This window comes from Bos javanicus, chromosome 6, assembly GCF_032452875.1.
Source record: "Bos javanicus breed banteng chromosome 6, ARS-OSU_banteng_1.0, whole genome shotgun sequence".
Classification (NCBI taxonomy): domain Eukaryota; kingdom Metazoa; phylum Chordata; class Mammalia; order Artiodactyla; family Bovidae; genus Bos; species Bos javanicus.
The window spans coordinates 66745255-66768827 of record NC_083873.1 but is presented as its reverse complement, the minus strand read 5'-3'; the positions used below and the strand labels follow the sequence as shown (position 1 = coordinate 66768827).

At 38.8% G+C, this 23573-nt stretch overlaps 1 protein-coding gene across 3 annotated transcripts in view; it reads left to right on the top strand.

Moving 5' to 3' along the window:
• CORIN (corin, serine peptidase) overlaps positions 1 to 23573 on the top strand; it is a 300354-nt gene that overhangs the window by 96885 nt on the left and 179896 nt on the right. For all 3 annotated transcript variants that reach the window (XM_061420084.1, XM_061420083.1, XM_061420082.1), the window contains exon 4: positions 9470 to 9677. In XM_061420084.1, the coding sequence (XP_061276068.1) occupies positions 9470 to 9677 (208 nt within the window). The remainder of the gene's footprint in view (positions 1 to 9469; positions 9678 to 23573) is intronic.

The following is a 23573-nucleotide window of genomic DNA, read 5'->3' as shown; positions in this document are numbered from 1 at the left end:
CCCCTGGCCTTGTGGGTGGGACTGAGGCTCAAGGTAGATTCTGGCTTCTGCTTCTCCGTCTTGGAGTAGCTGACTTTCACTTAACTCTGAGAGCTTACCGAGTGTGCACCTAGTCTTGTCGGCTACAGTCATCATTTTTACCCTCACTTTTCTCAGAGTTGTTTGTAGCTCTGGTGTATAGCTGCTCATCTGTTGATCTTTCTCCAGTCTTTTCTGCTTGTAAGAAGCACACCTTCATTTTTTTTCTCTCTACTATGGTAAGATCTCTGCTCTTAATACAATTCAGTATGCTTAAGGATAATGGGACATTTGCCTTTTACAGGATAGAAGGGTAATTCTTACTCTTTTACTTTTAGCTGCTGCACTAGTGGAGCCCAAGGTATGAATCAACCTGGTGGAGGGAACTGAATGGGATGGTTCCCTGTGCCGTGATAAATCTAGGGAACAGATTGTTAAAAACATCTGTAGAAAGATTAGCCATCATCATTAGTGCCCTAGAGTCTTATATAAATTTGCTTTCTCATGTCTGAACAAGACATGTTCCATCAAGATGTTTCCATCTTGTTCAGTAAGAAACCTTGTAGTGAAGACATTGTTCCATTTAGTCTCATTCAGTTAGTGAATATCTACTGGGTGTATGCAGATGACACCACCCTTATGGCAGAAGGTGAAGAAGAACTAAAGAACATCTTGATGAAAGTGAAAGAGGAGAGTGAAAAAGTTGGCTTAAAGCTCAACGTTCAGAAAACTAAGATCATGGCATCTGGTCCCATCACTTTATGGCAAATAGATGGGGAAACAGTGGAAACAGTAGCTGACTTCATTTTGGGGTGCTCCAAAATCACTGTAGATGGTGATTGCAGCCATGAAATTAAAAGATGCTTACTTCTTGGAAGGAAAGTTATGACCAACCTAGACAGTGTATTAAAAAGCAGAGACATTACTTTGTCAACAAAGGTCTGTCTAGTCAAGGCTATGGTTTTTCCAGTAGTCATGGATGGATGTGAGAGTTGGACTATAAAGAAAGCTGAGCGCCAAAAAATTGATGCTTTTGCTGTGGTGTTGGAGAAGACTCTTGAGAGTCCCTTGGACTGCAAGGAGATCCAACCAGTCCATCCTAAAGGAGACCAGTCCTGGGTGTTCATTGGAAGGACTGATGCTGAAGCTGAAACTCCAATACTTTGGCCACCTGATGCAAAGTGCTGACTCATTTGAAAAGACCCTGATGCTGGGAAAGATTGAGGGCAGGAGGAGAAGGGGACAACAGAGGATGAGATGGATGGATGGCATCACTGACACAATGGACATGGGTTTGGGTGGAATCTGGAGGTTGGTGATGGATAGGAAGGCCTGGCGTGCTACAGTTCATGTGGTCTTAAAGAGTCGGACACGACTAAGGGACTGAACTGAACTGCGTGTATACTGTTTGGTATCCAGTGATTTCTAGTCACAAGACGAAGTCTCTCCATAGATGTGGAAGGATGCTGAGAACAAACACAAATAAACAATATCTTATCAGTTAGTCCAATTGTTGTAAGGACAACAAATTAAGATAATGTTATAGAGAGGCCCAGGAGTACTTCAATGGTGTGCTTATGGGAACTTTGCTGGAAACCCCCAGAAGGATGGTTCTCCGAAGCAAGCCTTTTCTGTGGCTTCTTACCCCACAGAAAAACTGAGCTGCTATGATTAATCTAGTGGAGAGAAGGGAACTGCTTTCCTTTGATACTTTTATCTGATGGCTACAAATCTCTTATAAATATAAAATGATAACTTAAATATTATAATAAGAACAATGAAGACAGGCAAGCTTGTCTTCAATGAGCCTGAATATAAATTATTGAAAATCAAAAGACTGACATTTGAATTTGAGAAGACATATTTGTGCTGCCTGAATATTTGATTCTGGTATATTTCTTAAGAAAGGAGTTCACTTTCAAAACTAACTTTCCTTTGTCCCATCCTAATAAGTTAGGATTTATTGTAGTATTAGTCTCTCCATTAAGGCAGATCTACTGCTTTGGTTCTTGCTGAGTATTAGTACTATGACTGTGTGTATCAATGCCAGACAGTAAAGTGTCTGTTGTCTGTCTCCCCTGACTAGACTAAAAGCTCCATAAGGGCAGGGATTTTGTTTTGCATCATGTCATTTGCTCTGTGAGCTACCCTAGTGGTTCAGATGATAAAGAATCTGCCTGCAGTGAAGGAGACTTGGGTCCAATCCCTGGGTTGGGAAGATCCCCTGGAGAAGGGAATGGCTACCCACTGCAGTATTTTTGCCTGGAGAGTCCCATAGACAGAAGCGCTTGGCAGGCTACAGCCCATGGTGTCAGAGTCAGACACGACTGAGTGACTAAGCACACACACATGCACATTTGCTCTGCTCCTCAAGCAGTGCCTGACACAGATACTACTACTACTACTAAGTCGCTTCAGTCGTGTACGACTCTGTGCGACCCCATAGACGGCAGCCCACCAGGCTCCTCAGTCCATGGGATTTTCCAGGCAAGAGTACTGGAGTGGGGTGCCATTGCCTTCTCCTGACACAGATAAGGAGTCAATAAATATTTGTTGAATGGGTAGTGAAAAAGACCCCACCAGCCTCCATGGAACTCATGGGGCCCCAACCAATGTGGTAGAAATTCCGGGGAGGAAATATCAATTTTAATGTTTGGATTATGGGCACAGCTGTTGATGGAAAGAGACTTGGACTTAGGATGATTTGAGTTGAATTTTAGCTTTGTCATTTATTAGCTGTGTGAATCTTTAATTTTTTTAAACTTAAACTTGTTTATTGAAGAATAGTTTATTTACAGTGTTGTATTAGGTTCAGATATATAGCAAGTGATTCAGTTATATGTGTGTATGTATATATATATTTTTTTCAGATTCTCTCCCATTATAGGTTATTATAAGATATTGAATGTAGTTCCCTGTGCCATATAGGTGGTCCTTCTTATTTATTTATTTTATATATAGTAGTGTGTATATGTTAATCCCCCAATCCTAATTTGTTCCTCCCCCTGCTTTCCCCTTTGGTGACTGTAAGTTTTTTCTATGTGAGTCTATTTCTGTTTTGTAAATATTTGTATCATTTCTTTAGATCCTGCATATAAGTGACATCATATAATATTTATCTTTCTCTGTCTGATGTACTTCACTTGGTATGATAATCTTTAGGTCCATCCATATTGCAGCAGATGGCATTATTCTTTTTTATTTAGTTAGTTGCTCATTCATGTCAGACTCTTTGCAACTCCATGGACTATATCCCGCCAGGCTCCTCTGACCATCAGATTCTCCAGACAAGAATACAAGAGTGGGTAGCCATTCCCTTCTCCAGGGGATCTTCTTGACCCAGGGATCAAACCTGGGTCTCCTGCACTGCAAGCAGATTCTTTACCATCTGAGCCACCAGGGAAGCTCTATTCTTTTTATGGCTGAGTAATATTCCACTGTATACATTGCTACATCTTTATCCATTCTTCTGTTGATGGATGTTTAGGTTTAGTGATGTGAATCTTATGGGGAAATTACTCAAACCTTGTTTCCTCAGCTGTGAAACAGAGTTACTTGCAAGGAGGGCAAAGTACATGAAAGGGCAGAGAACAATGCTACAGTTTTTCAGTAAATAGTGGAGATAAAAATATGCAGATAAAAGTGGCATATGCAACCATAGAAAGCTAGAATTTAAACTACAGAGGTAGGAATAAGAGTTATCGTCTGGAAAAACAGCAACAAAATTAATGACAGACTGCATGAAAGGAATGATAAAGGAAAACATGTGAGGAGGGCCAGTGCTGCCATGACTTTCTTCCCAAATCACTATAGCGGGCTGTGTATAGAGAACTTGCCTTTACAGTCTTGTCAAATTCTCAAGATCTGAAAGTCAGACAAACAAATGTTGAAGCATCCACAAGAAGTCTTGTGAAGAAAATTCATGAGTTAAAATAAGTCAGTAAGTTAGGGCAAACCAACCCAAACTCTGATAAAATATTCCCCTCTGATACAATGGAATCCTTATAAGTAGCCCTTCAATTAAATGTGAAATCATACATAGGAAGTCAGAAAGGTTACTGCGGTTTCTTGTTAGCTTATGTCTACAAAAGGTTATCTTTTGTCCAGAAAAGATAGCAAAGTACTTTAGAAAGTTGATATTTTATTATTTTTAATTTAAGAAGATTTTTCCTGTCAAATAGCACTATTATGTGATAATCATGGTTTAGATACTATTTTGCTTTTATTTAAAAATGATCTTTATTTGGTCTTCAGGGATTTTTAAAAAGAACCCATTGTTAAATTCTGTGCAAGAATTTTCTGAAGTTAATTTTGCATTAAAAATAATCATATAAGTAAGAATTTCTAGCTCCACATTACCTAATCCCAAAAGTAGACAATACAGAATTTATCCTAATTCCCAAATGAGCATAAGGAAAACTCTTAAAACAGACCCATCTTTCTTCCCTCATTCCAGTATCTAGAAGTTTTAGCAATGTGATATGAGTTGAGAAAGCCCCAGTTTTATCTATAAACTATTGAGTCAGATAAAGAAAACAAAAAATATCAATATCTTCTTCAATACAAGCAGCATTTTATTTTTCATATTTAATTTTTCCCTGAAATTGGGACCTGTGTTTTAATCAGCAGATACTTTGATGACTTGTTATTAAATCATGCCTTATTGGCAATGCTGTTTTAGAATTTAGGAACTAATTACAATAAATATTTCTGGTTGACCAGAAATACATTGCATCAAGAAGTAATTTTGCTCTTAAAATCTGTTTCTAAGTTTTCCTCCTCAAGTTCCCCAACTTAAAGTAACTATTATTTAAAAGACACATTTAATTGAATAATAATGTTTATAGCAACACTATGGTTAATTATATCTATTGTATCATTTTATCTATTCTTACACAGCAACAACCTTGCCTTCTAATTTCTATTGGAGTCAGTAGTAAATGCCCAGGGAAGAAAAACAAACATTCCCCTCTTTTCTCTACCTTATGAAAATCAAGTTAGAAAAGCAGCAACAATAAATGAATCCATTTCCAAAAGTGCCCTTCCTTTTCCCTCAGAGAAATGGCTCTGCATGGTGCCTATTATGTAGCTGGCTTATGCAAAATCATTTGCCCCCCATGAGAATGTGCACAAATTCAAGACTAGAATTACATGTTTCAAAGGCAAGAACATTCTGGGGAAAAAAGAACATTTGACATGAACACTGAGGCAGAAGGGGTGATAGGAAATTTATACAATTTTTTGAATATAAAAGGCTTGAAATCAAGAGTCTTAAAAAGTAATTCCCTTTTATATTTTTTGGCTATTAGCAAATTCTCAGTTGAGTGCTTTTCTGCCCAGATTCAAGTTTTTAGTCATTGTGTCACGTGCAATTATGATTCTGTGTTTGTAGTAATTTTTTCCCTACCGTTAGTACGTACCCTGTTTTTATCGTTTGTCAGATATCTTTTAATCAGCAAATCAAGTTGTTCTTCGTTAAGTCTTCCCTAGTCATTCACACTACATTGAGTTCTTGCTCTTTTGAATTCCTTTGGCATTTGCTGTGTTACTGACAGTTGTGCTATAGAGGGATGAATGCTGGCCTGAGAGATGGAGGACCTGTGTATCTGTCCCACCTCTGTTACTGAGTGTTGTTGTTCAGTTACTAAGGTGTGTCAGACTCTTAGTGACCCCATGGACCTACAGCATGCCAGGCTTCCCTATCCTCCACTATCTCCCGGAGTTTGCTCAAATTCACATACATTGAGTCAGTGATGCCACCCAACCATCTCATCCTCTGTTACCCACTTCTCCTCCTGTCCTCAATCTTTCCCAGCATCAGAGTCTTTCCCAATGAGTTGACTCTGTATCAGGTGACCAAAGTAAGGAGCTTCAGCTTCGGGATCAGTTCTTCCAATGAGTATTCAGGATTGATTTCCTTTAGGATTAACTGGTTTGATCTCCTTGCAGTCCAAGGGACTCTCTGGAGTCTTATCCAATACCACAGTTCAAAAGTATCAATTCTTTGGCACTCAGCTTTCTTTATGATCCAACTCTCACATCCATACATGACTACTGGAAAAACCATAGCTTTGACTAGACAGACATTTGTTGGCAAAGTGATATCTTTGCTTTTTAATATGCTGTCTAGGTTTGTCATAGCTTTCTTTCCAAGAAGCAAGCGCCTTTTGATTTCATGGCTTCAGTCACCATCCACAGTAATTTTGGAGCCCAAGAAAAGAAGATCTGTCACTGCTTCCACTTTTTCCCCTTCTATTTGCCATGAAATGATGGGACTGGATGCCATGATACTCATTTTTTGAATGTTGAGTTTTAAGCCACCTTTTTCACTCTCTTTTACCCTCAAGAGGCTCTTTAGTTACTTACTGAGTGTCCTGCAAATCACTTTATGTCTATCTCCCTAGCTACCTATTTGTCTATCTATCCTGTCCATCCATCTATCACATTTCCATCTACCTACATATCTATGAGGGCCTTAGTTCCTTCATTTATAATGAGAGATTATAATCCTAATAGGATTGCTTTGGAAAACTTTATAAAACCATTATATAAGTATAAAACATGATTATTTTTGTCCATACCAATTATTTTGAGACATATGTTAAGGTTTCAGGCTATTATCTATCATTGCTACTAGAAAATCTTTTTTTTTTTTCTTTTGTACAGCTCACACTGTCATGAACATAATAGAGCCAACCAAAGTATGATTTTCCTCATTATCTTGTATTTTTAAAATGATCACTCAGTATTCTGTGTTTTCTTTGCCTTGGTGGCATAAATGAGCCTTTTGATGATCTCATCCAATATGGTTTATCATCAAGTGTATAAACCCTAAAGCTGATGACTCCTAAAGAAAATAATGTAAAATGAAGGATAACATGTGATATTATCTATGAATATAAATATAGATCTTGTGGTATATCATTATATGCTTTTTGGCCTCTTTCTTTCATAGGCCATTAGGAATTACCTTCTTTAAAAACTGTTTTTAACATTATAACCCTCTTTGTGTTAGCTTAAGGTAGCTCCAAATGGAAGTTATTCAGAAAACATAAATTTGAAGATCTAGAATTTCCACATAATAGCTGTGTTCTCCTCAACAGATATCTTAGCTTTTCCAAAATTGGCTTTGTGTATAATACAGAAATGATATCACTTTCCTGGGTTGTAGAAATGAGATCATTCTGAACGAGGAGATCTGAGCACTTAGTTTGGTGCCTGACACAAACTTTATTTGTAATCGGTTTTCTTGATACTGAATTTTTCATGAATTGTTTCAAATTTTGGATGGGCATAAATTTACTCTTACCTCTTGTAAGCAAGCTTTTCTGCTTGTAGCACAATACATAGAATTGTGTCATTTTGAAGTCCACTGTCTGTACCTCCTTTTGGCTTGTAATGCTCTCCCACACCAATGCGTTTTAACTTCCCTCCTGAAAGACTTCAGTGTCATATTTGTGAAACTTGCCCAGAATTCCCACCTCGGCACTCATGTGAAGCTGAATGCATGTTTATGCCTATTTGTGTTCTGTCTACATATTTTAGTTTGGGTTTTTCTTCCTTTCTGATTCATTTATTTCCCATTTTGCATTATGAGTTTGATGAAGTCCAAAAAAATGTGCCTCCATTTTTTGGCCAATCGTGCAAATTTATAACCTGAAGGAGAAGAAAAAGCCATGAAAGTGATCCTTCTCAGGATCACAATTTGGAGGAAAATAAGGTCAGAGTCTCTGAGCTTACCCTGAACTGTTGACATGGGCAGGACTGGAAACTCTTGATAATCATCTATTTTAAGAAACAGGATCATGGTATAACAATTAGTTTGTGATTAGTAACTTTTATTTATTATAGACATCATTCTATGTGATTAATAGTCTTCTAAAGCATCTTTCATGTAACTGAGTATTCTGTTGTTTGTTCCATAATATTTTAAACCAGTTTCCTTTGTTGAATGTTTAGGTGATTGCTATCTTTTAAAAAGTATAAACTGTACAGAGATGAAGATCCCTGTAGATAAATCCATGTGCACAACTGTGATTTTTTTTTATGATAAATTTTTAGAAATACTACAGTGTCAAAGGATATGCATTTTTTAAATACATATTTTTTTGATACATATTGCCCAGCCCAGCTGTGATCTAGAATAGTGATTGCCCTCTGGCTAGGTGAGAGTGTTTTCTCCACACATTTTCCCAGTACACAGATGTTATCCCTCTGTGAATATTAGCAGCTTGATTTTGTGATCACAAACATACTTCTTTTCGCTTTCTTTTCTGAAAAATTTGTTACACAATATTTAAAGAGTACACTCCATTTGTAGTTACTGCAAAATATTGGCTATATTCCCTGTGTATACAGTATATTCTGTAGCCTATCTTACACCTAGTAGGTTGTACCTTCCACTCCCTTACCCCTGTATTCCACTCCATTCCTACTGGTAACCACTAGTTTGTTCTCTGTGTCTGTAAGTCTGCTTCTTTATGGTTATATTCACTGGTTTGTTGTATTTTTTGGATTCCACATGTCATAATATCATATAGCATTTGTTTTTCTCTGACTTATTTCACTTAGCACAGTTCAGTTCAGTTTAGTTCAGTCGCTCAGTCGTGTCTGACTCTTTGCGACCCCATGAATCGCAGCACGCCAGGCCTCCCTGTCCATCACCAACTCCCGGAGTTCACTCAGACTCAACGTCCATCGAGTCAGTGATGCCATCCAGCCATCTCATCCTCTGTCGTCCCCTTCTCCTCCTGCCCCCAATCCCTCTCAGCATCAGAGTCTTTTCCAATGAGTCAACTCTTCGCATGAGGTGGCCAAAGTATTGGAGTTTCAGCTTCAGCATCATTTCTTCCAAAGAAATCCCAGGGCTGATCTCCTTCAGAATGGACTGGTTGGATCTCCTTGCAGTCCAGGGAACTCTCAAGAGTCTTCTCCAACACCACAGTTCAAAAACATCAATTCTTCAGCACTCAGCCTTCTTCACAGTCCAACTCTCACATCCATACATGACCACAGGAAAAACCATAGCCTTGACTAGATGGACCTTTGTTGGCAAAGTAATGTCTCTGCTTTTGAATATGCTACCTAGGTTGCACAGTACCCTCCAAATCCATCCATGTTGTTACAAATGGCAAAATTTCAAATTTTTCTTTTTGATGATTTAGTAGATTTCAATTATATATATACATACACACACACATATATATACATATATACACACACACATTACATCTTTATCCATTCATATTGATGGACACTTAGGTAGCTTTCATATCTTGACAATTATAAATAGTGCTGCTATGTATGTTTGTGTCTTATTGTACATCCATAATTATTCTGACTTGCAGATTTATTTTATGGTATGAACACATTAGTCTATCATATCAAATGAGTTTATAAATATATAATTCTTATGTGTCTTCTCCTAAATGTAATTTTCTCACCTTCCCAGGTGCCTGCATGAACATCACCCACAGCCAGTGTCAGATATTGCCCTACTACACCACGCTGACATCTCCCCTCTCCATTGTCAAAAGCATGGAAATGGAGAAGTTCCTCAAATTCTTCACGTACCTCCATCGCCTCGGTTGCTATCAACATATCATGCTTTTTGGCTGCAGCCTGGCCTTTCCCAAGTGCATCAGGGATGGTGCTGACAGGTATTTTGGAACCAAAAGCATTCAGTGATAAGAGTCAGTGGCAGCAGGAGTGTCTGAGAGTCATCTCAAGCTACCGCCTTTTGTTTTGATTGTTGTTAAAGGAGGGAAAAAAAAATCCCACACCAGTCATAGCCAGTGGTAATTCTTTTGAAGTAGACATTTTTGGAAAATCTGGGATAATTTTATTTATGGCAAGAAATTATTCAGGCTGGTGGATGGAGGCCATCAGTCGTAGTAGTCAGAAAGTGTTTTGGTCTTCCAGCAGAAGACAGCACACTCAAAGCGTGATGGCAAAGAGAGGAATTTTGGAGGTGTGGGCAAGATTAAGAGAACAAGGGAGGGTCAAAGAGCAGACAGACCTGGAGAGGGCTGTGGGCAAGGGGTCTCCCAGTAAGTCAAGTGCTGTCACTTAAGACCAAGGAGCATGGACACTGCCAGCCAGTTGGTCCTGCAGGGAGACAGAAGTGGGCATGAATGCCCTGACCTCACTCTCCTCCTGCCTTCTTGTCTTCTGGGGCCTCACACCAATTGAACTTGCCCACAACCACTGGGCAAGGGCAAGTAATTGATGTGAGCACAATAGATGAGATCCAAAATCTCATCGCAATATCATCAGCTCAGAAGTTCCAAATCTCATTTAAATCAGGTCTGGGTGAGACACTGGTGATTCTTATGGTCAACACTTGAACCCACAGCAGTTTGAGGAGGAGGACAAAGGATAGGAGCAGAGCGACAGAGGCTGTCCAGCATGATATCAAGTAGGACTAGAAATAATTTTCTTTTGAGGGCCCTGCAGGAGAACATGTGAGTTAGATGTTTTGTAAGCTCATTTTTTTTTTAATGGAAATATATGGACATGTAACATTAGTTCTGGGTGTACCACCAGAAGCAATATACGTGTATGTTCTAAAGTGATCACAACAGTAAGTCTAGTTAACATCCACCACTACACATAGTTAATAGCTTTTTTTTTTTCTGATGAGAACTTTTAAGATCTTTTCTCTTAACAACTTTCAGACATGCAATGTGGTATTATTAACCATAGTCTCCTTGCTTACATTACATCCCCATGACTTATTTATTTTATAACTAGAAGTTTATACCTTTGACTATGTTCCCCCATTTTTGAAATAATGTAATTTCAATATTATATTGAAATAGTGTAATTTCAATGGACTGCAGCCTACCAGGCTCCTCTGTCCATGGGATTTTCCAGGCAAGAGTACTGGAATAGGGTGCCATTGCCTTCTCCAATTATATTAAATAATTTTCTATAAAAGTAAATCAATATGTTATGGAATATTTGAAATAGTATACAGCTTTTTAAATTTCAAAGCATTGTTAAGTAAATAATCTTATATAACATCAATTATTTTCTGAATTAAAATGTTAGTAACTTGTCAGGGTAGTAATGAGAGAATGAATTGTATTTTTAAATTCAAATAGACTTTATGTTATTTGTACCAATTTAATGTATAAAGAATGTTTTGAGTATAACAAAGGTATTTATTATTTTAACTGGAAAAAGCCTACATTACCATAAAATAAAAACCAAGTAGAGAAAAAACAATAGATTCTAAATTGTAGAAGTAAGTATGCAAGCACTGTTAACAGACACAGTTTTCGGAAAAATGTTTCCTTGACAGACTCATTTGCAGAGAATGTTTGCATAATAGAGAAACTCTGTTAGGTCTTTCTTATGAGTCAAACTTTGGAATAGTGGCAGAGAACTATCTGTTATGTTCCTGCTGCTGCTAAGTCGCTTCAATCGTGTCCGACTCTGTGCAACCCCAGAGACGGCAGCCCACCAGCCTCCCCGTCCCTGGGATTCTCCAGGCAAGAACACTGGACTGGGTTGCCATTTCCTTCTCCAATGCATGAAAGTTATGTTCCTAGAACAGTGGAATTATGATGTGGTGGTGGTTACTTTAATTTCCTACGGTGACTGTAACAAATTACTACAGGCTGGGTGGCTTAAACAGAAAATTATTCTCTCACAGTTCTAGAAGCTAGAAGTCCAAAATCTGTTTGGGCTGTGCTCCCTCTGGGGGTTCCAGGCAGAGAATGCATTTCCTTTCTTTGCTGGTTTCCAGTGGTTTCAAGCATTCTTGACTTGTGGCCATGTCACTCCAGTCTCTGCCTCCATCTTCGCATTGCCGCCTTCTCTGTGTATCTGTGTTTGCCTTTTGAAGACACTTGTCACTGGACTTAGGGCTTACGCATGCAGATAAGCCAAGATGATCTCATCATTGCCAGGTTTTTACATCCACAAAGGCCCTTTTTTCCCAAATAAGGCCATATTCATAGATTCCCAAGGTTAAGACCTGGCCATGTCTTTTGGGGGCCACCATGGCTATGGTTTTTCCAGTGGTCATGTATGGATGTGAAAGTTGGACTGTGAAGAAAGTCAAGCACCAAAGAATTGATGCTTTTGAACTGTGGTGTTGGAGAAGACTCTTGAGAGTCCCTTGGACTGCAAGGAGATCCAACCAGTCCATTCTGATGGAGATCAGTCCTCGGTGTTCTTTGGAAGGACTGATGCTAAAGCTGAAACTCCAATACTTTGGCCACCTGATGTGAAGAGTTGACTCATTTGAAAAGACTCTGATGCTGGGAGGGATTGGGGGCAGGAGGAGAAGGGGACGACAGAGGATGAGATGGCTGGATGGCATCACTGACTTGATGGACATGAGTTTGGGTGAACTCTGGGAGTTGATGATGGACAGGGAGGCCTGGCGTGCTGTGATTCATGGGGTCGCAAAGAGTCGGACACAACTGCGTGACTGAACTGAACTGAACTGAACTTATTTGACACACAGGCTATAAGTTGTGTGTCTGAGCCTACTTGTCTGTAAAATGTAGATAATCATCGTGCTTTACAAAGTTCACGTGAGGATTAAATGACAGTGTGAGGCTTTTATGAAGAGCTCGGTAGAAGTCAGCAATAGCTCTCAGTGGATCAAAAAGAAGAGGCAGTATGATGACACTGAGAACACAGAATATTTCTACTATATGCTCGATATTGAAGGATTGCAGAAAAAATGTAAGATATCGTATGAATGGAAAGAAAATTAGGTAGAATACTCAAGGCTGCTGGAGTTGGATTCTGTTTCTCCATAATTTCAACAATTTCACTTATATCTCTTTGCTTTAATTTCTCTATGGACTCATGAGTATGTAAATAAAGAAAGAGAGTACATTCAGCCTCCAGGAGACTCTTAAGCTCATTTTGATCATCTTTTTATGATAATTCAATCTCTACTCTCATCTAAATCAGTTGTAATATTCTAGTTAAGCAGCTCAGAGTCTGCAGGGCACTTTTAGGTAAAATTTGTTTTTCTCCTGACCTAGTTCATCCTGAGAAATACTCTCATATGAGAGTTTTCTATTTTCTCTGTTATTATGGATAATAATTTATAGTCAATTTTCAGGTATCTTCTGGGGACTTATCCTACTTTTTATAACACTTATTATTGTATTATATTTACTTTTCTAATTGTACTTTCAGACCAGTGTGCATGAGATCTGCAAGCTAAATGTAATAAACAAAATCAGTTCAGAAAGGTAAAACATACAAAATAATTCTTATACTATTATATATCAAATATTTTTCTTATATTTTACTATTTTGAATCATTTATTTTACTGATTTTCTCTACTATTCAAATAACGTGTGCTCAGTCACTCAGTCATGTCTGACTCTTTGCAGCCCCGTGGACTCTGTGAGGCTTTTCTGTCCATAGGATTCTCCAGGCAAGAATACCAGAGTGGGTAGCCATTCCCTTCTCCAGGGATTCAAAGAATAGAAAATTGCTTTTATGCTATTCTAGAGAAAAGAGATACTTAATAATATTTAGAATTAAGTTTAAAAAGATCTACTGTGATATGTAAGTAGTATATTTTTTAACCTGTCCCTTTAAGATCTCAACTATACTCAACTGTATTATATAGCAATGAACTTACTATATAACAATTAAACTTAACAGTTTAATTGAACAGTTTCGTTAATAGTTTCATTTACTAAAGAATAAATGTGTGTATCAGGGACTATAATACAGGATAATTAAAGGATATCTTATAACACAGGATAATCCACAGTTACATTGATTCAATAAAATATATCTCAAGGTATAGAGATTTGGCTGATAAATGATTTAGGTAGCCCTAATATTATGTGGCTTAGAAGGAATAGCTTAAAAATATCAGAAAGTTGGTAGAGAGAAATGAGCAGTTCCTAGGCCAGGAGAATGACAGCTGTTTCTGGATGACTTTTGACACACTTTAAGTCTCTGTGTTTGGAAGAGGAAGCAGCCATTGCAGCCACATGCTTTTGATATATAACCATCACCCTTTTCTAAAGAGTTGAAATAATAGGCCTATGACTTTACAAAGCTGAAGCAGGGTTTATGGCCTGAAAGGTGCAGCCTTGGCTTTGTTTTTAGAAGACACCCAGGAGATCCTGCTAATCTTCATTACCCCACTTACACCTTCTAGTACTTTGCAGAGGGACGTTACTCATGAAATAAATTATTAACATTAAAAAATGGGATGTTTGCTATTGAATTTTTCCTCTGGAGTGTTGATTTGCCTCTCGGTTCTTAGCAGATATTTTTACACCTGTAGAAAGGAAATAATTCTTATTTACTGTTTATTTTGGCAGCTCGTATACCATATTCAAATGATACGGTGAAGATGTTCATGGTTCCTACCCAAGAGGCTAAGTCGCTCTAGTTGTGTCTGACTCTTTGCAACCCCACGGACTGTATAGCACTCCAAACTCCTCTGTCCCTGATGCTGGGAAAGGTTGATGGCAGAAGGCGACGAGAGCATCAGAGGATGAGATGACTGTATGGCATCACTGATGCAATGGACATGAACTTGGGCAAACTTTGGGAGACGGTGAGGGACAGAGAGGCCTGGGGTGCTGCAGTCCATGGGGTCACAAGGAGTCGGACACGACTGGGTGACTGAACAACAAGGGTTTGTTTGTGTGTATCAAAAAGAATGATTTATACGCACTGCTCATACATGCTCTGTATACTCTAGCACACAGTAAGTTCTCCATAAATAGTATTATTATTAAATAATAAGTAAATTATTATTTTTAACTATAAATAATGTTATTATTGATGTGGTAGTCAAAGATGGTATGTGAGTTTCTGGGAGGGTATAAACTTCTTCACCTCCTTCACAGATACAAAATTTGCATATTTTTCTCATTCTTTTCGTCTTCTAATTCATTTTCCTCTTAGCTGCCAAAGTGACGATTTAAAAACACAATTAGCACTATTGTATGTTATATGAAAGTTGTTAAGAAAGTAAATCCTAAGCGTTCTCATCACAAGGAATTTTTTCCTATTTATTTAATTTTGTATCTATATGAAATGATAGACGCTTGCTAAGTCTATTGTGGTAATCGTTAGCTGTATATCCTAAACTTATACAGTGCTGTATGTCAGTTGTGTCTAAATAAGACTGAAAGGGGAAAAAATAAAAACACAAATTAGGTGATGTCTCTACCCTTTCAAAGGTTTTCCCTTAGACTTAGATTACAAGCTCAACTTCCTGCTGTGGCTTTTGAAGACTTTCTTGCTTCTCTGGTGTCATCAACCCTACCACGGCTACACTGACCTTTCTCAAAAATGACAACCTTTTCCCAACTTCCTTTGCATGTACTTCTCCCTTCATCAGGTTGGATCTATCTCCTTGAACTATGTCCTCTGCTCAGAAGACGTCTCCACAGAGAAATCTCTGGTCACCCTTGGTGATTCTATTGTCTTTCACTGCAGCCTGGCTGTGTCCCTTTTCACTTGTCTGTATATCCTCTGTCTAACTTTATAAGCTCCACAGTGGCAGAGAACTTATGACTTTCTGCATTGTTGTATAGCCAATGTCCAGAGCAGTGCCTAGCTTATAGTAGGCACTCAATAAATATTTGCTGGAATGAATGTATCAGTAAATAAACTCTTCAATTCGTGAGCTCTCCTAAATGTCTAGGTCAACGGGAGTTCAAAGTACTTTGACAGTAGCTGGGGATTGCTTTTTATAATTGATATGTTCCTGAAAATTCATGCCTAAATCATTCTATATATGTTAAATAATTACAGTTTTAAGATGGCTGGATGGCATCACTGACTTCATGGACTTGAGTGTGAGTGGACTCCGGGAGTTGGTAATGGACAGGGAGGCCTGGCGTGCTGCCATTCATGGGGTCGCAAAGAGTCGGACACAACTGAGCGACTGAACTCAACTGAATGGAACTGATGGTATTCCAAAAATGATTTAGTTTCCTTCTGAGTGAGCTTCACTTGGCAGAACAATTAGCTAAAATACATTAACTTGCTGTTCTTCATTGCTCTCAGAATCCCGGATCTAATAGATCAGGAAACACTAGATATACCTGAGGGTTGGCTTGGTGGTTCAGTGCTTTCCTTTTAATATTGACTCATATGCATCAGTTAAAAAAGACTTTAGGTCAACTCTAGTTGAAAATCTTAGACTTAAGGTTCTTTTATGGAGCAGAAACAAAACAATGATAAGTATGTCTAGAGAAAAATTACCAGAATAGTGCTTTTGAACTATGGTGTTGGAGAAGATTCTTGGGAGTCCCTTGGACTGCAAGAAGATCCAACCAGTCCATTCTGAAGGAGATCAGCCCTGGGATTTCTTTGAGGGAATGATGCTGAAGCTGAAACTCCAGTAGTTTGGCCACCTCATGTGAAGAGTTGACTCATTAGAAAAGACTCTGATGTTGGGAGGGATTGGGTGCAGGAGGAGAAGGAGACGACAGAGGATGAGATGGCTGGATGGCATCACTGACTTGATGGACGTGAGTCTGAGTGAACTGCGGGAGTTGGTGATAGACAGGGAAGCCTGGCGTGCTGCGATTCATGGGGTCACAAAGAGTCGGACACAACTGAGCGACTGAACTGAACTGAACTGAGTGATTCAGAATCTGTTTATGTGAAGAATAGTTGGGGCACCTGGTGGTGTGAGGGCCCTGAGTGTGCACCACAGCCACCCTCAAATGCTCCTGGGTCATGACCAGAAGAGCAGTTTTTCTCTATACTTCCACAGGGCAAAGAGAAAACCAAAACTGAAAGTCATAAAGGACTAAAGTCTAACTTAGCTAAGAACTTCATGAGTACTAAAGTTGTCCTGTCATTGTGTTAGTCGCTCAGTCATGTCCAACTCTTTGCAACCTTATCGACTGTAGCCTTCCAGTCTCCTCTGTCCATGGAATTCTCCAGATAAGAATACCAGAGTGTGTAGCCATTCCCTTCTCCAAGGGCTCTTCCCAACTCAGGGACTGAACCCAGGTCTCCCACATTGCAGGCAGATTTTTGCCATCTGAGCCAGCAGGGAAGCCCTACTAAAGTTGTATATATATGGAAATGTTGTCTCAAGAAATGGTGAGTTGTTATTCAGTTCAGTTCAGTTCAGTTCAGTTCAGTTGCTCAGTTGTATCCGACTCTTTGTGACCCCATGAATCGCAGCATGCCAGGCCTCCCTGTCCATCACCAACTCCTGGAGTTTACTCAGAGTCTCGTCCATCGAGTCAGTGATGCCATCCAGCCATCTCATCCTCTGCCGTCCCCGTCTCCTCCTGCCCCCAATCCCTCCCAGCATCAGAGTCTTTTCCAATGAGTCAACTCTTCGCATGAGGTGGCCAAAGTACTGGAGTTTCAGCTTTAGCATCATTCCTTCCAAAGAAATCCCAGGGCTGATCTCCTTCAGAATGGACTGGTTGGATCTCCTTGCAGTCCAAGGGACTCTCAAGAGTCTTCTCCAACACCACAGTTCAAAAGCATCAATTCTTTGGCACTCAGCCTTCTTCACAGTCCAACTCACATCCATACATGACCACAGGAAAAACCATAGCCTTGACTAGACGGACCTTTGTTGGCAAAGTAATGTCTCTGCTTTTGAATATGCTATCTAGGTTGGTCATAACTTTCCTTCCAAGGAGTAAGCGTCTTTTAATTTCATGGCTGCAGTCACCATCTGTAGTGATTTTGGAGCCCAAAAAAATAAAGTCAGCCACTGTTTCCACTGTTTCCCCATCTATTTCCCATGAAGTGATGGGACCGGATGCCATGATCTTAGTTTTCTGAATGTTGAGCTTTAAGCCAACTTTTTCACTCTCCACTTTCACTTTCATCAAGAGGCTTTTTAGTTCCTCTTCACTTTCTGCCATAAGGGTGGTGTCATCTACATATCTGAGGTTATTGATATTTCTCCCGGCAATCTTTATTCCAGCTTGTGCTTCTTCCAGCCCAGCGTTTCTCATGATGTACTCTGCATATAAGTTAAATAAGCAGGGTGACAATATAGAGCCTTGACGTACTCCTTTTCCTATCTGGAACCAGTCTGTTGTTCCATGTCCAGTTCTAACTGTTGCTTCCTGACCTGCATACAGATTTCTCAAGAGGCAGGTCAGGTGGTCTGGTATTCCCATCTCTTTCAGAATTTCCCACAGTTTATTGTGATCCACACAGTCAAAGGCTTTGGCATAGTCAATAAAGCAGAAACAGATGTTTTTCTGGAACTCTCTTGCTTTTTCCATGATCCAGCGGATGTTGGCAATTTGATCTCTGGTTCCTCTGCCTTTTCTAAAACCAGCTTGAGCATCAGGAAGTTCACAGTTCACGTAGTGCTGAAGCCTGACTTGGAAAATTTTGAGCATTACTTTACTAGCGTGTGAGATGAGTGCAATTGTGCGGTAGTTTGAGCATTCTTTGGCATTGCCTTTCTTTGGGATTGAAATGAAAACTGACCTTTTCCACTCCTGTGGCCACTGCTGAGTTTTCCAAATTTGCTGACATATTGAGTGCAGCACTTTCACACCATCATCTTTCAGGATTTGAAATAGCTCAACTGGAATTCCATCACCTCCACTAGCTTTGTTTGTAGTGATGCTTTCTAAGGCCCACTTGACTTCACATTCCAGGATGTCTGGCTCTAGGTCAGTGATCACACCATCGTGATTATCTAGGTCGTGAAGATCTTTTTTGTACAGTTCTTCTGTGTATTCTTGCCACCTCTTCTTAATATTCTGCTTCTGTTAGGTCCATACCATTTCTGTCCTTTATTGTGCCCATCTTTGCATGAAATGTTCACTTGGTATCTCTAATTTTCTTGACGAGATCTCTAGTCTTTCCCATTCTGTTGTTTTCCTCTATTTCTTTGCATTGATCGCTGAAGAAGGCTTTCTTATCTCTTCTTGCTATTCTTTTGAACTCTGCATTCAGATGCTTATATCTTTCCTTTTGTCCTTTGCTTTTCGCTTCTCTTCTTTTCACAGCTTTTTGTAAGGCCTCCCCAGACAGCCATTTTGCTTTTTTGCATTTCTTTTCCATGGGGATGTTCTTGCTCCCTGTCTCCTGTACAATGTCACGAACCTCAGTCCATAGTTCATCAGGCACTCTATCTGTCAGATCTAGACCCTTAAATCTATTTCTCACTTCCACTGTATAATCATAAGGGATTTGATTTAGGTCATACCTGAATGGTCTAGTGGTTTTCCCTACTTTCTTCAATTTAAGTCTGAATTTGGTAATAAGGAGTTCATGATCTGAGCCATAGTCAGCTCCTGGTCTTGTTTTTGCTGACTGTTTAGAGCTTCTCCATCTTTGGCTGCAACGAATATAATCAATCTGATTTCGGTGTTGACCATCTGTTGATGTCCATGTGTAGAGTCTTCTCTTGTGTTGTTGGAAGAGGGTGTTTGCTATGACCAGTGCATTTTCTTGGCAAAACTCTACCAACTGATGAGGACTTAGTGGAGTCACTGTGACAAGGACTCTAGCATCTTATGGTTAATTAGTTTCTTGTGGATGGGTTCAACAGTGGCTCATGGTTCTAATTCAAGGAACTCTAAAAACCTATGAAAAAAGATGAAAAAAATTAAATTTACCATGATTTTTTTCAGGGGCACTTTTATATTTGCTTTGAGAATAATAGACAATTCAGTTGGGGGGCCTTGTGGGGGTTGTGTTGACATTCGATGGATCCAGTAGCTGCAAATGTCTTTAGAAAGGATGAGCTGAGTTACCTGCAGGACTTCTCTTTTGCCCAGTGGGGCTTGTATGCTGGAACCCTGCTAGGCAAAGGCCTCTTTCTCTCTGCTGTAACTGTCAGGTTCTCCCCTAAATAAATGTCAAAGAAATACTTTCAGTGTATCACCTTGGGGAAATTTTAAATTATCTGCTGGAAACACCTCTGTGTCTTGTTTGGCTTGGCTCTTGCTCAGAGTTGAAAGGTTTATGGTAGAAAGTAGAACTTTTGACTCTAGGTATTTAATTTATTGACAGGAGATATATTAATATATCTTTTGTTACCTGAATGTGATCACCAGAGATGTTTCAATATTCACTTACATAACAAGTCACCGGCCATAGAAATTAGTTTCTGCAAAAAGCTCCCAGTCAATATTGTGTTACGATCTGCCTGCTTTTCACCCTGAATTCTGTGTTTTGCTTCTAAAATCACGATTGGAATTCTGTGTTGCTATCTTCTACTCACCTTGTGTTCATCTTTTAAGCTTTTGGTTTTGCTAAAATCCTGGTAGCTAAATAAAAGTTCTAGGCATATTTTGTTTCAGCCACTCTAGAGGAGAAAAAAAAGTGTTGACAGAAACAAGAGGTATTTAAGATTTCTGTTTTTGGAAGACACAATTGACTCACTTTTTATCAGTGCCCTAGGCTTCCTTTTTAGAAGTAGCAGAGTTCCCTAGAATAATGAGTCGATACTCTAGCCCCATTATTTAAAGTTACAGTAAAAGTTTCCTGTCATTTCAAATACACAGATAAAGTTGTCCTGTTTTAACTCTATCCATTTACTAAAGACAGCCAAATCACCAAGATAGCCTCTAGGTGAATAGTCAAGACAGGCATCAAAGTTGATATAGGAATGAGTTTTCAAAAATATTTGCTATACTGGAATTATAAAACCTCTTCTCCACCATCCAATTTATATTCAAAATTGCTACTACTGCATGACATTAAATTACTACAACATTGTTGAGTTTGATTTCTACTGCTAACCTTTTAGTAAAAAAAGCAACAGATTTGTTTGTATAATGTAATTTTAGAAGGCTTACTGTAGTCTTAAAGACATGATTTTGTTAGAAAGCATGTGCCACTCGCCTATGGAAATGTGACCCTGAAATAATCTTAAAAGCCAATCAAAAAGTATGGTTGAAACAATTTTTGAAGAATTCATAAATCAGGTAGTCTGCATAAACTTACTTTTTTTTTTACTGCTAATTTGATTATTAGAGATTTTTGTCTATGTCCCAAGAATTTGAATTGTGTCACATTTGAGAATAAATGGAAACATGACAGAAATAAAGTTTTTTCATGATTATATTTTTAAAGAATTTTTATGGGTCAGTAGTCAAAGAAAAAAGAGGTTTTGTTGCTAATACCAAGTAAAAATTCAGAAAGTCATCTGCCACTTGTTTCCCTGATTTTATCTGCTAACTAGGAAACAGCAGTCTTTTCAGCTGCAGCTGTGCTGTCTACCTGGCTGTTTAGGTGGTCAGTTGTATCACAGGTCACTTCTCAACATCAGGCAACATGGCAATTGCTTAATGCCATTACACATAAAACATCAAATGATAAGTAAGGTTCCATTTTATGTGCCAGAATGGCTCAAAGTATGGATAATAGTCAGATAACTCGTATTATTTTTGCTTTACAAAGACACAAAACTGTTGAATGAGGACACAGAAGCTCAAATCTCCCTGAAAATGCCTTGTCAAATTACTGACAAAGTCTCAAGCACACATATTTCATCGGACTCAGTGGAGTAGTTTGTTTACTTTTGTCCTCAATAACTCATGGGAATTATATGGATGTGACTAGAATTTAGATTTAGTGATAGTGATTCACTGCATTCAAAAATCCCTATATCAGGCATCACCTCGTGATGTGCAAAAAAATCAAAACAGCTGCAAAAAAATAATTGAATGATTGAAAATTTCTTTTGTAACTTGTTAATTCTCTATCCCATGGGCTCTGGTAAGTATGTCAAGTATTAATGAGAATCAGGATCGTGTTGTGTAGAAGGTTATGGAATTTTATATTCTCTTTTAGGGGTGTTTGTATGGTTTTACATTATTCACACTTGTCTTAATTTGAGCTGTGTTTATCTGTCGGCATTTCCTGAGGTTCTCTATTTTAAAGGTGACATTTTACTATTGATGTATAAGCAAGGCACTTATCCCCTGGAGAAGGAAATGGCAACCCACTCCAGTGTTCTTGCCTGGAAAATCCCATGGACAGATAAGCTACATGGGCTACAGTCCATGGGGTCGCAAAGTGTTGGACACAACTGAGTGACTTCACTTTCTTTTCATCCATAGAAGTTTTACTGCCATTTGCCCTTACATGGGAATTATTTCAGGATCCAACCACATAGAATTTGGGGGCAGTGGGGGAGGAGGAAACATTAGAGCAAGGAGAGAGTGAGCTTTTGTACAAACCATTAAGTTGGGAGTTAGGTAGTAGTGATTCTGCTCCCAACTTTGCTACTGACAGCTTTGTTCCAAGAGGCCACCAAATTATTCTCTGCATGTGATTCTTTTACTTCGCAAACAAATATTTTTGGAGTGCTTACTGTATAGTGTATTTGGCAGCAAACAAAATATACAAGATCCTTGACTTCATGAGCCATATGTTATATTGGAGGAAGATCAGCAATGAGCAAATAAATATATTAAAATTTTTTTAAAAATAATACTATGTCAGGTACAGATATACTATTGATTAAATGCAATAGAAAAAATAAAAAAAGAAGTGGAGAGCTTTGGAGAGTGTGGGTATGATGGCAAGGGGTTAGATTTTAAGTAAAGTGTCATTCAGGAAAATCTCACTGAGAAAAGGATGTGGAAACCCAGGATCCATGAAGATATGGGAATCCAGGAAGTGAGGAGAGCCAGATATCCTGAGTCCTGTGATATCTGCCCCAAATGAGAAAGAGGGCATAATGGAAACAATCCTGAAAGCAGATACTGTTGGCAAGGATGCAAGTGTTGGGGTGTAGATATAAGGGAGAGTTGGAGGGTCTTGCCAGGCACGTGTAGAGCTTGGGAGCTCCCTTTCAGCTTCTGACAGTTTTTTTCAACAAGGATATTAGGAAAGTTATTAATATATTCCTTTAGCAAGCATTTATTGGCACCTACAATGTGCTAGGTACATTGTTAGATGCTGAGGATACTTTGATGAATAAAACACAGTTTTGCCTTCAAGGGACTCAGCCTAATAAGGGACCAGACATGAAAACAATTACATTAATGTCCAATGCAATCAGTTTAAAAAGGTGTGTGTTATGGGGACAACACAGAGGGTCTCTTTCCATTAGGCAGTATTAGGGAAGGCTGCTCCAAGGGAGGAAGTAATAGCTGAATTATATTTTGGAGGATAAACAGAAGTTTGCCATGTGGACAAGGTGGAAAAAGAGAGCAGCCTAAATCTATTTTGTATTAGGGGAACTACAACTAGCTTAATTTTATGAGAACAAAAAATAAGAGAATAAATGGATGTGAGGGAGGTTGGGGAAGTAAAATTAGTGATACTTAGTAATCAATTGCATCTGAATGGTGAGGGTGAAGCAAAGGTTTGTAGGCTTGGGGACTTGGGTAGACAGTATTACCACCAAGAAAGTCGTTGATCTCAAAGGAAGACTTGTGGCTATGGTGGTGGTGGGAGATAGCAGGGTGTTGTTGACATAATGTCTTCATCTGGTTCAACAAGTGCATGACCATAATTTTCCTTTCAGCGGAGATAAAAGCAGCTTTCTTTCTGGAGGAGATGATGTGATTTATACTATCATCCAGTGCTATGCTGGTAAATTGGCTCCCTGAAAAACAAAACTATTATTTGTAGCATTTGC